The sequence below is a fragment of the Meriones unguiculatus genome, chromosome 7, assembly GCF_030254825.1.
Source record: "Meriones unguiculatus strain TT.TT164.6M chromosome 7, Bangor_MerUng_6.1, whole genome shotgun sequence".
Taxonomy (NCBI): Eukaryota; Metazoa; Chordata; class Mammalia; order Rodentia; family Muridae; genus Meriones; species Meriones unguiculatus.
This window is the reverse complement of record NC_083355.1, coordinates 46,434,187-46,448,720: the sequence shown is the minus strand read 5'-3', so window position 1 is coordinate 46,448,720 and position 14,534 is coordinate 46,434,187. Positions and strand designations below refer to the sequence as shown.

The 14,534-nt window shown below is 40.5% G+C and overlaps 1 protein-coding gene across 2 annotated transcripts in view; it reads left to right on the top strand.

The window, feature by feature from the left end:
* The window catches only part of Ncbp3 (nuclear cap binding subunit 3), a 33,070-nt gene that overhangs the window by 5,791 nt on the left and 12,745 nt on the right, over positions 1-14,534 (top strand). For both annotated transcript variants that reach the window (XM_021654622.2, XM_060387334.1), the window contains exons 4-11: positions 3,717-3,842; positions 4,346-4,474; positions 4,689-4,765; positions 5,713-5,821; positions 7,508-7,607; positions 8,630-8,733; positions 10,951-11,242; positions 13,840-13,994. In XM_021654622.2, the coding sequence (XP_021510297.1) occupies positions 3,717-3,842; positions 4,346-4,474; positions 4,689-4,765; positions 5,713-5,821; positions 7,508-7,607; positions 8,630-8,733; positions 10,951-11,242; positions 13,840-13,994 (1,092 nt within the window). The remainder of the gene's footprint in view (positions 1-3,716; positions 3,843-4,345; positions 4,475-4,688; positions 4,766-5,712; positions 5,822-7,507; positions 7,608-8,629; positions 8,734-10,950; positions 11,243-13,839; positions 13,995-14,534) is intronic.

Below are 14,534 nucleotides of genomic sequence, written 5' to 3'. Positions count from 1 at the left end.
GTGCTAGGTATAACCCTGAGACTTACTCACGCTGACGAAGCAAATCACCACATTCCCAGCCTTTTTCATTTGCTTGCTTGAGGCAGCATTTCATGTAGACCAGACTGGTTTCAAACTGAAGATGATTTTGAACTCATGGTCTTCCTGCTTCTACCTCCCAAGTTCTAGAATTTCAGGGATGTACTTAGTAGTAAAGCATTTTTAAAAGGAGCCTGCATCCTTATTGTTACCCTCTCATCTAAATTCATGAATACAAAAGGCCTCTCTGTGGTGTATTATACATGTCGGTATTTCTAAGGGGTTCAGGAAGGAGCACTCTTACTGCATGTTGAAGCTCTGTAGTGCTGTGTGAATCTTTAGTCCTGCTTGGTTATGAGCGGAAGCTCATAAACTTCTGAGTGAGGGAAAGAGTGGCTACTGTTTGTTGGGACCTTGTTTTCCTTTTTTTTTTTTTTTAAAAAAAAAAGATTTATTCATTATTTATACAGCATTCTGCCTGCATGTGTGCCTACACACCAGAAGAGTACACCAGATCTCATTATAGATGGTTATGAGCCCCCATGTGGTTACTGGGAATTGAACTCAGGACCTGTGAAAGAGCAGCTCTTAACCTCTGAGCCACCTCTCCAGCCCTGGGGACCTTGTTTTCTGTGGAAGTGGGTTAAGCACATTATGTATTTGTTGCTCACAGCAACAAATGTATTACTATTTTACAAAGAAAGAAACAGGTTGTAGAAGTTGAATGAATTGCCCAGAGCTAATGAAGGAATGAGGTTTCTAACCTAGGTCTATCTAACTTTAAAGACTTATGCCTTACTTTAAAAAAAAAATCATTGTTTTATTGTGTGTCTGTGTTTGTGTCTGTGTACATACCACAGCCTCTGTGTGGAGGTCTGAGGATAACTTGAGGGAGATAGGTCTTTCCTATTCTGTGGATCCTGGGACTCAAATGCAGGTAGTCAGACTTAGCTGCATGGCTTTACTCTCTAAAGCCATCTCGCCAGCCCTGTGCCTTACTTTGAAACACTTGGGCTCTTGGCATAAAATGTGGGTGGGAACGTAAATGGCAATGGCTGTACAGAGGAAACTGCTGTGCATGTTTCTTAAAAATTGAAAAAGTAAAACTACCATAGGGCCTACTACACCACTTCTGAACATATATCCAAAGAAAATCCTTATGTGAAGAGACATCTGCACACCTGTGCATTTTGTGATTTATTATAGCACCATTCACATAGCCAAGACAGGGATCAGGTTAAATGTCCATTTGTGCTGCTAGGGATTAAAGCTGAGGCCTTACACATGCTAAGTAAGCCCTGTCTCTGAGCTCCATCTCTCCAGAAGCTGATGAATAGATTAAGAAAATGTGGTTCATACTCCCATGGAATACTTAAAAGCAAAACCTTGTCATTTGTAACATGATAGAAGTAGAGATCTTTATGATAAATGAAATAAGCCAGCCACAGATAAACAGTAGCACGTGATTCCATTTATGAATTCTGAAATAAATGAGTTCAGTAGGAGTAGAGTCAAATGTTGGTTGCCGAACTGGGAGACTAGGAAGGATGAGGAGTTGGGAAAGGTTAATCAATGGGTTGTAGTTGTAGTTTGGAGTAAGACCATCTGGTTGTGGGAATGCTGGGAGGGTGATTACAGAGAATGATTATACAATGTATATTTCAAACATCTAAAGGAAAAGACCTTGAATATTTATACCAGAAATTAGTAATAGATGTTTGCTTTACTTTTTGTTTTTGAGATAGGGTTTTACCCTGTAGGCCAGTCTTCTCTAAAACTCACTATATAGTCCAGGTTAGCTTGAATTCTTGGTGATCTTCCTGCTTCAGCCTTTTAAGTGCTAAGATTACAGGCATGAGCTAGCATGCCCTATTTTCATGTATCAGCTAAAAGAAGAATATACTTGGGAGTAATGGGAGCTGATTTCTTGTCAGACTTACTTGAGAAGAAGTGGGGAAAGGAAGTTGCAAGGCTCTAGTTTTGTGTGGGATGTTTTACTTGCAGAAGATCTTAAACATAAATTGGACTTGTCCAGATTGGTAGGGTTCTGTCATGTCTGTGTTGAGCTTTGTTCAGATGCATGCTCCAGTCCTTTCCTGCTCTACTTCTTCCCCCACTACTCCTGGTCCACAGCCCTTTTCCCTATTAGTTTCTGCTTGAGGTCTTGAGGAATCAAACAAAATCAAGTAGAAGATAAACAAGGATTTACAAATTCTTAATGGCATTTACATATTCACAATTAAAAAGGTTAGGTAAGATAATCTACTTGAAGTATTTCATGGAAACACTAAGATGAAGGTTCTTTTTGACTATGGCTGTCAACTTTTTTTTCCTCTCACCCAATGTAACAACTTTTTTCAGTGTGTTATGAATGGGACCAGGCTTTTTCCTGTAGCTATTAAGGTGTTTAATGTTACATAATGATGTATTTATTGTGGGTGTGTGCATGCTGTAGCATGCATATAGAGGTGAGAGGACAACTTTGGTGATGGTTTCTTAACCTTCCACCTTGTTGAGGCAGGGTCTCTCTTTCTGCTGTGCTGTTTTCTCCAGGCCAGCTAACCCATGAGCTCTGTCTCTGCTTCCTATTTGTAGAGGCTGGGGTTACAGTTACCACTGCCTCTGGCTTCTTAATGTGGCATCTGGGGTTGGAACTCAGCTCCTCAGACTTACGTTGCAGCCAGCACTTTAACTGTTGAGCCATCTTTCCAGCCCCAGGAATTTTTGATAACTTTTTTTTTTCATTCATTATGTTTCAGAATCTCTGGTATATAATTCTCTCTCTCTTTCTGTGTGCATGTGTGTTCTATACTATAAACCTATGAGTATAAGTTACTTAATATGGGTAAGCCGTAGCTCATTACCCTCATGGCTGCTGGATTATTGTGTAAGCTACTTTGTGAACCCACATGTGTGTTAGGGTTGAGGCTGAGGATTAATAGACTTTTAAGGTATGTGCTAGAGTACATTCTGATATCCTTTGGAGCATCCTTGTCCATGCTTCCTCTAGTATGAGGAGCAGCTCTTCCCATGTTTTGTGTTTCATGCAAAAGACAAAGTCTGCTCAGTCAAAACTGGCGTCTTTTTGGTTGGTTTTAGACAGGGTATCACTGTGTGGCCCTGGCTTGTCAGGGTCTCACATGACTGCTGGCCTACATGTCTCCTGAATGCTGGGGTTGAAGGTGTGCACCACCACACCCAGCTTGATAGTTTCTTAATATGGACTTTCCAGATTAGTAGGAAGGTCAGCCCGTTTCTTCATATTTCTAACTTGCTATTTATATTTCTGTCTGTGTAAATTGTTTTACAACTTTTGCTCATTTTGATTTTGAGTTGTTTTTTTACTGGTTTATAGGATGGCTTTTCCTTTTGTTGTGTATGTTGGGAGATTGGATGGGACAGTAGGGTTTGAGACAGGCTCTAATACTGTGAACAATCCCATGGGGCAATGTGTTTGGTCAGTGCTGTCCATTTCCTCAATCTGAGCCCTGGTTGGCTATTCTGAATCACATCATTTACTTAATGTGGTTCAGTGTAAACATTAATGCAGTTGACCTTATCCTCTTTTTGTAGTGTTCTTTCGAAATAATTATTGTTTCAGTGTTTTCCTCTTTTAGAATCATTGTCTAAACCATTATAAAGAATTGCTAGCAAGTTGTACATAGCAGGTAGAAAAATTCTATGTCCTGTTTTTCTAGCAATCCCCAAGGTGAGACTGGAGACAATCTACATTTGTGGAGTAGATGAGATGAGTACTCAGGATATCTTCTCCTATTTTAAAGAATATCCTCCAGCTCACATTGAGTGGTTGGATGATACCTCCTGTAAGTATACCCAATTTTCCGTCTTGTATGCTTTTGTTTGTGATTTTCGGGGAGTTTTTGGTATCTTTGATAGTGAATAATTATAGCCCAAACTGTCTAGGAGAAAAAGGTTAACCTAATAATACTTACATAACAGTCACTGTGTTCCAGGAGGGTTTTCTTGGGGCAGGTCTTACTCTAGCCCAGTCTGTCCTGTCCTCCTACTGGGAATTCTCTCGTCTGTGTCTGCCAGCTGCTGGGATTTTAAGTGTGTGCTGCCACATTTGGCTCCAGGCAGTTCATATGCCTAGAATAGTTATTTTGTGGAATTGGGCTTCAGGGTGTAGCTCTCTCTATAGAACATTCATCAGACATTTTACCACCACTTTTATACTTTTTTTTTTATGAGCTGGTTTTTATAATGACTATAGTCTGTAGCCAGTGAGGCTGTGGTAATGAATCTGATGCCAAATCTGCTCTCAAAAACTTACGCTTGGATGTGGGTGACACTTTGTTTATTTTAGGTAATGTGGTTTGGCTGGATGAGATGACAGCCACTCGAGCTCTCATCAATATGAGCTCTCTGCCAGCCCAGGATAAGATAAGAAACAGAGACACCAGTGAAGACAAGCCATCTGAGAAAAACAAGAAAGGTAACTACACACAGAGAGGGCTCTCGCCCGTTCTGTACACTGTTATTCTAGGCCTTTGAGTAGAACATTATGAACAATGCATCACCAGATGCTTCTGAGGTAAATTATGATGCTTGGGTTTTTCAGCCAATAGGAACAGGAAACACTGGGCTTTTTAAATTTTATGAGATGGGGTTACATTAAGGTTCCTCTTATCCCTCACACTCCATTTTAGACAAGCAGGAAGACAGTTCAGATGACGACGAGACTGAAGAAGGAGAAGTTGAAGATGAGAATTCAAGTGATGTAGAGGTTAGTAATAGGGCAAAGATATCTGTAAGGTTTTATTGAAAAAAGGTGCTTACTGTCTTTTTAAATAAGACTTAAAGACTTAGTAAGCTGTGTTCTTTGTCTAGCTTTTACCATAGAATCTTCTGAAGGTGTACCAGAATCTTAGCCTTTTCGTTTGTATGGCTGTAGCAGTTCATCTTGGAATCTTAGACTAGTGTTTATACTTATGCAGAAGAAAAAAATGGGTTTATTAAGAAATACTTTGAAGAATTACCTAACCAATAAAATATGAAAAAGCAAGTAGGGATTGTTGGAAGAAATGTTGGAATGTGTTCATTTGGAATATTTTGTGTGTGTGGTGCTGTGACAACCTAGGACCTTGGATATGCTAGGCAAGTGCTGCGCCTCTGGTTTGTGCCCTCAACTGAGTATATTCATTTCAAGTTTAAATATTTAAATGATAAGTGTTTACTATATACAAAATTCTGGAAACATACTAAAAAATTCAAAGTTTTTAAAAAAGCCTTTACCTCACTGGAGGTTACATTTTAGAGGGGAAGGCAGATACACTGTTGCCTGTTGTCAGGAGAGGAAGTTAAAGGGTATAGGGAGAGAGAATGAGGGCTGCAGGGATGGTACACATACTGTGCTTGCAGAAGACCTGAGTTGGATTTCCAGTACCAATGTGGGATGACTCACAACTGCTTGTAATACCCATACTCATGTGCACATAACCCCACACAGACACATATGTGTGCATGTAATTTTAAAAAAATATTTATAATAAAATAGATAGAAAATGATGTTAATCAGAGAAGACCTGGCTTCAGATGTCTCCTGAGGAATGAGTGTAGCAACACTGATGGGTATAAAAGGTAGAATGGGTCTTAATGGTTTACTCTACAGAAAATAAGAAAAAAAAAATGCCTGAATTTTAATATTGAAAATGTTTTCTTTTTCCTCTTAAGTTGGATACGTTGTCTCAGGTAGAAGAAGAGTCTCTGTTAAGAAATGATCTTCGTCCAGCTAACAAACTTGCTAAAGGAAATAGACTATTCATGAGATTCGCTACAAAAGGTAAATTTGGTATTGATTTTTGGTCATAATGATGAATTACTGAGTGAAACTTTCCTGTTGACTAGAAGTTAGCTCCAATAGTCCCAAAGCTCCTTTTAAACAAATACTTTTTTTAAAAAGTAGTTTACTAACTGAGAAGTAATATTCTTTTACGTACCCATTTGTTAATACATGTTTTTTTCATTGTTCCATTTGCACACATACTTGTGATGTGCTTGGGTCCCATTTTATCCTCTTTACTTCCTGTTCATACTTTCCCTCACTTTCCCTTTTTACCTTTACTGTTACTTAACTTGAAATTCCACATAGAAAAATGGACAGAGTACTTTGTGAGTCTTTTATTTGTTTGCTTATTTGTTTTTCAAAACAGAGTTTCTCTGTGTATCCCTGGCTGTCCTGGAATAGGCTTTGTAAGCCAGGCTGTCCTGGAACTCAGGACCTGTCTCTGCCTACCAAGTGTTGGGATTAAATGTGTGAGCTACTACAACTGGCTTGAGACTTGTCTTTAAGAAGGAAGTTTTATTAAAGTAGGAGATTTGTAGGAGCTATAGGTGGCTGGGCCAGAATGGCGTTGACAGTGCTCAGGTGTCCTCTAACATGCAGAACCTACCACTGAAGTGCTGCTGTGGATGAAGCAGGGGTGCAGTGATCTGAGCAGGACTTCACCCCCAAAATACCACCATGTCTGTGGCAATATTGCTGGCTTTGAGATGCATAAGATTCCTTGGGCACACACTGAGTCTGCCACTGTGTCCATCCTGGTCAGCGTAGGCAACAGAGTCATGGACAGCAGTAAAGGTGTTCTTTCAGTTCCACTGTCATCCCACTTGAACGAACCTGGAATCAATCACCGGACCAGGGATTCTCACCAAGGCCAGCATCTAGCAGGGCTGGTATAAGTCTGGTCTTGCAGAAACTCCTCCTGAGCCAAACCTATATGTGTGTCACCTTTGGCTTGGTACCTTTGGGTTGGTTTCAGGTGAGATGAAGCTGAACATCCGAGACACCTCGGTGTAATAGCCAGTGAATGCCAAGGCTCCCCTTTGTCCCACTGGGAGAGCCCATTATCTACCATGTCTCATAGTTCTTGTCATAGAGGATACTCAGCCTTCACTAGTGTAGTAATTACTAGTAAGCCAGTAATTTGTGCCTAATAACAGATGAGCCCTGCGGTGCTGTGCTTGGACTGCCACAGCTTCTAGGGAACAGGAGCACATGGTGGGAGCCCATTGGTGATAGTCGTATCAGTGTTGCCACCGTGGGTCTACCATAGTGTCTCCTGAAGGTAGCTTTGGTGTCCTGTCTCCACATGCTTTCCGTGCCCCTATATTCCAGCAGAAGAAATATGCTTGCCAGTATCTTGTCTCAGTAGAAGATGCCACTATATGTCCCAATTTGGGACAGTGCCATGAGGTTACTGCAGGGTCTTTTGGGGGTTGTTGGAATGGGTTATTGCAAGTAATGTTTTGATAACCACAGATGTGCAGATATCTCTATAGTAACTAATATTGATTCCTTGTGGTCCATATGGTCTTTTCCATATGGTCTTTTTATTGCTACATTGCAATAAGGTCAACCCTGGGCTACTTGAGAACCTGCCTCAAAAAGCAAACATCCAAAATTAAGCAGTCAATATTATCTTTACACTCACATGAAACCCTAAGTAACTGTTCTATTAACTTTCAGATGACAAAAAGGAACTTGGAGCAGCCAGAAGAAGTCAGTATTACATGAAATATGGAAATCCAAATTATGGAGGCATGAAAGGAATTCTTAGCAATTCATGGTGAGTCCAAAACCTTCAAATATGATGGCTGTTTGTCTATATTAATGTTTTTATTAGCATATAATTATTGAATGTAGTAGATTTCATTATGGCATCAGTGTATATGAATATAATGCATTTTGATAGTTTGATCTTGGCCTCTGCTATCCCCATCCACTCTTCTTCCAACTAACTCCCTTCTACTTTGATGTCTATCTTATGTGAGTGAGTGACCTATTGAGTTTCATTAGAGCTTTTTACAGCAGCATGGGTACCTTACCAGTAGTCACTGAAGAAAATATCTCTCTCTCCGCACTCAAGTACAAATTGCATTTAAATGATGGGGCCCCGTGAGTCCCTCCCCATTCCATAGCAGGAGTTGATGAGCTCAACCTTGCCTATATTTGATACCGGTAATAACCACAGCTGAGTTCAAGAGTGCTGCAATTGTGTCCTATCCAGGAAGTTGGTATTCTATCCCACTTCACCCTTCTCCAGCTTGACTTCTTTCTGGCCCTTCTTCTGCAGTATTTCTTGAGGTCTGGAAGGGGCAACACCGATGTCCCCCTTATGGTCAGGCATGTAAGAGTCTTTTATTCTCAGCACTTTGTCAGTTTCAAGTCTCTGTCTTCACTGGTGATCACTGCAAAATGTTTTGTTTTGGTTTTAGTTTTTTGAATCAGTGTCTCATGTAAACCAGGCAAGTCTCAAACTCTTACGTAGGCAGGCAGGACCTTGGATTCCTGATCCTCTTGCCTCCACCTCCCAAATGCTGGGATTACAGACATGTGCCACCAAGCATAGCTTAAAAATGCAATAATTTAAACACTATTTTAGTTGCTTTTCATCCTTCAGTTGATATTCTATGGTGGAATGTCAGAACCTCCTGTGGACTAGAGAACAGTGAGGGCAGAACTCTGGCAAATGGTAGGAAAACACTGCTTTGGCATCTACCACTATGCCATTGTGGAGCTGGAATGAAGTGAATTTCAGCATCCTTTCTATTGGTTTCTGATGGTGTGCTTATTTTGGCAATATTGCAGGAAGCGAAGATATCATTCCCGTCGCATTCAGCGGGATGTGATCAAGAAGAGAGCCCTGATTGGGGATGACGTTGGCTTGACGTCGTATAAACACCGACATTCCGGTAGTTGCCTGCTCAGCTCTTGGGTAGACAAACATGTGTTTGGCTCTCAAAATTGTAATTTTATTCTTAACACAGTCTTTTAAGGTTCCAAACTTTATTATCCTCTCTTCCTTGCTCCCACCCTCTGCAAACATAAAGGAAAGTAAGTCAAGTCATGGTTAATTTTAAATAGCCCATGCAAGAGATCACATGATTATAAAACTGTTCTAACAAAAAAGACCATATGTTACAGAAAGAAAACTAAAATAAAAATTTCTTAGGAACTTAATTTTTCTACTATTAATATCAACAACTGCACAAAAACAACTTTATCAAGTGGATTGACTTTGTTTTCCATTTTCTGATAATGTAACTAGGCTGCTGTGTTGAGTGTTTTTACACATTGGTTTTTGCATATGAATGTTGCCAAAACATGGGACATTATGACTTGAGGCTTTTTTCTTTCTCTCTTTCTTCTGTGTTTAATATAAAGGAACCATTTCATTATACTGTCTAAAAAATTGAATTTTATTTTGATATGTACAGTCTTCAACTTCATAGAACTAAGTAAGTCAGCATACAGATAAAATAGGCATGCACAGTTGTCGGTGTCATTGGGATGAGACAGGAAGAGGTGGAGTGTATACGTTTTTAGGTAATGGATGTGTATCATCTTTGAAATCTGCATATTAGTAATACACATTTTCTGTTATACTTTACCAGTTTCAGTTACTTTAAGTATATTGTCAGCTGGTTGTGTGCTGCACACCTTTAGTCCTAGCACTTGGGAGACAGAGGCCAGTGGATCTCTGAGTTCCAGGACAGCCTGGCCTACAGAGGCTACATAGAGAAACCCTCTCTTGAATAACAAACAAACAAAAGAAAAGTAAATTGCCCCTAATTCAACTATCCTAATACAGTAACTGATTTCATTTTACATATATCTCATTTGTCTACTTCATAAATTTATAATTATTGTAAATGTATACTATATATATTTTTCCCACTTACTGAAAGCATTCTTTCATATTAATAAAAATATTTCATGTTCATAAAAATATTTCATGTTCATAAAAATATTTAAAATATTTTTAAATTAGATGTGGGTGGGGGAGGTGTTGGTTTGTGTAGTGCCTGTGGAGGCCAGAAGAGGGTGTCAGATTCTTTTGGAGCTAGAGTTATAGGCCATTTTGATTCTGGTTCTCTGCAAGTGGAGTATGTACTCTTAACCACTGAGCCAACTCTCTAGCCCTGTAGCCCATAGTTTAGAATTAATGTTGATTTTCGTTATTCAGAACTATCATATGGTGTGAAATTACGCTGAACATTGAATTAGTGAATTCTGAACCATACAAAACATTTGGTTACACTATTTTCATCAAGTGATCAGTATGTAACCTTGTTGTACCCATTTTTCTGTTTAAAAGATAGCTGATTTAATATGTACTGTTAATTGATTGATCTTGAATTTCTAGCTGACAGCCTGTAACTCATGCCTGAATAAGGCTTACACTTATTTTGTATAGGTATAAAAGGATGAGGACACCACCACCTTTTCATGTCACACACTGCATTTAATGGGACCTTTTCTTTTTTTTTCTTTTTGAGACAGAGTCTTTCTCTGTAAGGCTGGTGTCCTGGAACACACCATTAGACCAGGCTTTCCTGGAACTCTCAGAGATCCACCAGCCTCTCCTTCTCAGTTTTGGGATCAAAGGCATACACCAGCACACCTAACTTAGGGACCATTTTTAAACAGTAAAATTAGCAAATGAAAGCACACACACACACACTCACACTCTCACACTCACACACACGCAAATGTGAAAACACAGCAGTTAACAGATTGAAAAGGACCTTGCTTACAGTATAAGTAAAGAGTAAGAAGGTGGGATTGCTGTGACCTTAGCCACTCAGTTTTCTGTTGTCTGTGTCTTCAAATGTTTGTGACAGTGCCTTAAGTGTTGGTTTAGGAGTTACAAGTAAATCTGACAGCTCTATAAATATAAAACTTATGAGTACGTTGTGAATAATAAAGAGCTTCTGCTGGACATGAGTTTATACTTCCGTGTTCATGCTTTGTCTAGTCTGAGAATAGGAACAGCACCCACGTGGACACTTTATAGACAGTGCAGGCTCAGAGATGGCGTTCTTTCCTTCTGTCATAAGAAGTAGAAAATTATACTTGTTAGTCTAGCTTTAAGTTTAGTACTAACCTTCGGGGTTAAATTTCTTCAGGATTAGTGAACGTTCCTGAGGAGCCCATTGAGGAAGAGGAAGAAGAGGAGGAGGAAGAGGACCAGGCCATGGATGCAGATGACAGGGTCGTGCTGGAGTACCATGAGGAGCTCCCCACTCTCAAGCAGTCCCGTGAGCGCAGCACGTCTAGGCGGTCCAGTGCAAGCAGCTCAGACTCAGATGACATGGACTATGATCTGGAATTGAAAATGATTTCCACTCCCTCCCCAAAGAAAAGCATGAAAATGACTATGTATGCAGATGAAGTGGAATCTCAGTTGAAAAGTATTAGGTAAAATACTTTTACTCTTTTTAATCAATGTTAACTTTTTTTTTTTTTTTTGGTTTTTCAAGACAGGGTTTTTCAGTGTAGCCTTGGCTATCCTGAACTTGCTTTTTAGGCTGGCCTCAAATTCACGATACACTTGCCTGCCTCTGCTTTCCTGAGAGCTGGGATTACAGGTGTGCACCACTGCATCTGGCTAAAATATCTTTCCCTCCCTTCCTGTGTATATGAGGGAGTAGGATCCCCTGGAACTGGAGTCAAGTTACAGACAGTTGTGACCCACTGAGTGGGATGCTGGGAATTGAACCCAGGTCCTCTGGTAAAGGAACCAGTGTCCTAGTGGCTGAGCCATCTGTCGAGCTGCAAAATTTATTTATTTATTATTTATACAGTATTCTAACTGCATATGTGTCTGCAGGCCAGAAGAGGGCATTATAGATGGTTATGAGCCATCATGTAGTTGCTGGGAATTGAACTCAGGACCTTTGGAAGAACAGCCAATACTCTTAACCTCTCAGCCATGCCTCTAGACCTCAGTATTAACTTTAAATTTACTTCTTTATTTATTTTGTAAATACTGAGGATTCAACTCAAGAGGACCTCTTGTGTACATACTAGGCAAGCGAGCACTCTCCCACTGAGATATATTCGTACTCTGTAATTTGATTTTCTTTTTTAAGACAGTATTTTTTTTTTGTGTAGCACTAGCTGTCCTGGAACTTGTTCTGTAGACCAGACTGGCCTCGAACTCACAGAGATCGGCCTGCCTCTGCCTCCCAGATGCTGGGATGAAAGTTCTGTACCACCGTTGCTGGCTTTGATTTTCTTTTTTTTTTCTTTCCTTTTTTTTTTTTTAATATTTCTTTTTACTTTATATGTATGAGTGTTTTGCCTGAATGAATGTCTTTGTACCATATTCATGTAGTGCCCTTAAAGGTCAGGAAAGGCCATCAGATTCCCTGGACCTGGAGTTACAGATAGTTGTAAGTTGCTGTGTGGATGCTGAGATTCAAGCTCTGGTCCTCTGGAAGAGCAGCCAGTGCTCTTAACTCCTGAGCCTGTATTCAGCCCCTGTGCTTCCATTTTTAAGTGGTAATTTCAAGTGTAATTCCTCTTCTTGTTGCAATTTTTACCCTAATTTTCATTCCTCTGTGGGTGTTTGATAGAAGTATCCAGTTTTTCTCTATATAAGCAATAGTTGTTGGATAGACAGTATAGAAAGTGAAAACTACTTGTATTTCCAGACATTTGTTATTTTTCCACCATACGTAGTGCATTGTTTGATACTGTCATCATTTACTTAACTACTTATAAAAATTCTTTAAAAATGTCACACTCAAATATGTGCCTATGTGCTCATCTGTGTGTGCCTCTGCCACAGTGCATGTGTGGAAGTCGGGATAATTTGTGGAGTTGGTTCTCTTCTTCTGCATGTTGGTTCTGAGTATTGAAAACAAGTGGTCAGGCTTGGAAGCAGGTATTCTTACCTGAAGAGCTGTCTTCCTGGCTCGTTTTTAAATTTTTATTATTATTATTTTTAATTGGGTTTCACTGCCTAGCCCAGGCTGGCTTTGTGTTTTCCTTCTTCCCCAGCCTCCCGAGTGCTGGGATGGGAGTACTCCACCACACCTAATCCCTTTTGATAGTTTCTGACATTTCTATTAGTATTGCCCTAGCTAAATAGATTTTTTTGAAGTCTGCCTTGCTATAGAAAATAATCTACGTGTTTAAAATTCTGTATGTGTTACTAGATTCTTTCGTAGGTCTTTACCCACATGAGCCTGTGACTCATACCCTCTCCAGGCTTAGATGCTACTGTTCATCTTTGTGAACAAAGAACATAGTTAATGAGCAATTTCAATAAGAATAGACTTTATTTAAAATTTTTGAAAATTGGAGACAAGGTCTCACTAAACCAGGTTAGCTAGATTTAAATGTGCTGTGTTGCATATGCAGGATGTGAGTGTCCTGCATCCTGCCTTAGTCTCCTAGGTAGCTGCAGGCCTGCTCCACCAGGCCTGGTGTCTTTCTGAAGTACTCTCCCAATAGCAAGGAAAGAGGCTTTTAGTGTCGGTCTGTGTAGCCTTGTTCACATCTTTGTGTTTAGTTTTCATAGAACTGATAGAGAATTCAGGCGGATTAATACTGTCTACTGTGGTAGGAGGGTGTGGTCTGTGTAGCCTTGTTCACATCTTTGTGTTTAGTTTTCATAGAACTGATAGAGAATTCAGGCGGATTAATACTGTCTACTGTGGTAGGAGGGTGTGGGCTGTAGCAGCGGTATCAGCTTTAAAGAAAGGGACTGTAGACGTACTGTGTCTAGGCCACATACAGGCGGCACCTAGTAAGCAGGCGTTTAGCCTCTTCACAAGTGTCTGCTTAATGTTTGTTTGCCCTTGGAGAAGGGATCACTAGTTATGTGTTCTGTGGTAAAGTGTACAGGCATCAGGTGGAAACCACCTGTGAAAGTCAGCAGCCTGTCGCCATCACCATCTCTTCCAGCGGGCTGAGCCTCTTTAAACTGAGTTTCTCTGAGGTATGTGACTTGTCTTATAGTTGAAGTTGGCTACTTGTACTCTCCCTACTTTTTGTTTCCCTTAAAGGAATTCCATGAGGGCAGATAGTATATCCACAAGCAATATAAAAAACCGAATTGGTAACAAATTGCCTCCTGAGAAATTCTCAGATGTCCGTCACCTCTTAGATGAAAAGCGGCAGCACTCCTGTTCACGGCCAGCAGTGGGCAGTACTAAACCAGGTAGGTACTGTTTTCCTTTGTGCACCTGGCTTCCTTCTTGTAAGCCCCTGGAGTGGTCAGGCCCCATCCCCAGTCTACTCTAAGGTTTCCAGACCTTGGAGATGCAAGTGGCAAGCGCTCTATACTAGAGGGGGGGAAAAAGCCTAAAATCCCTGGCCACCCTAGAAATCCCCTTCCCTGCCCACCAGCCCGTGAAAAGCTACCTAGAAACCCTGCCTTCTGCTCAGTTCTTTGCTGCTTCAAGCTCTCCCAAGCAGAGGCAGCCACCCTCCTGTGCCTTTCCCAGTGAATCTCTTGGGTAAGTTTGCCGTGCAGTGTGGCTTTTTGATACTCATTGGCTCCGGACTGCCAGGATACTCTTCCCCTCAGAGTTCTAACACTCAGACTTCTGAGGCAGGCCTTTAATCCCAGCACTCAGAGAAGCAGAGGCAGGTGAATCGCTGTGAATTCAAAGCCATCCTGGCCTACAAATTGAGCCCAGAACAGCCAGCCAAAGCTACTCTATAGAGAAAAAAACAACAAAAAACAAAAACAAACCCA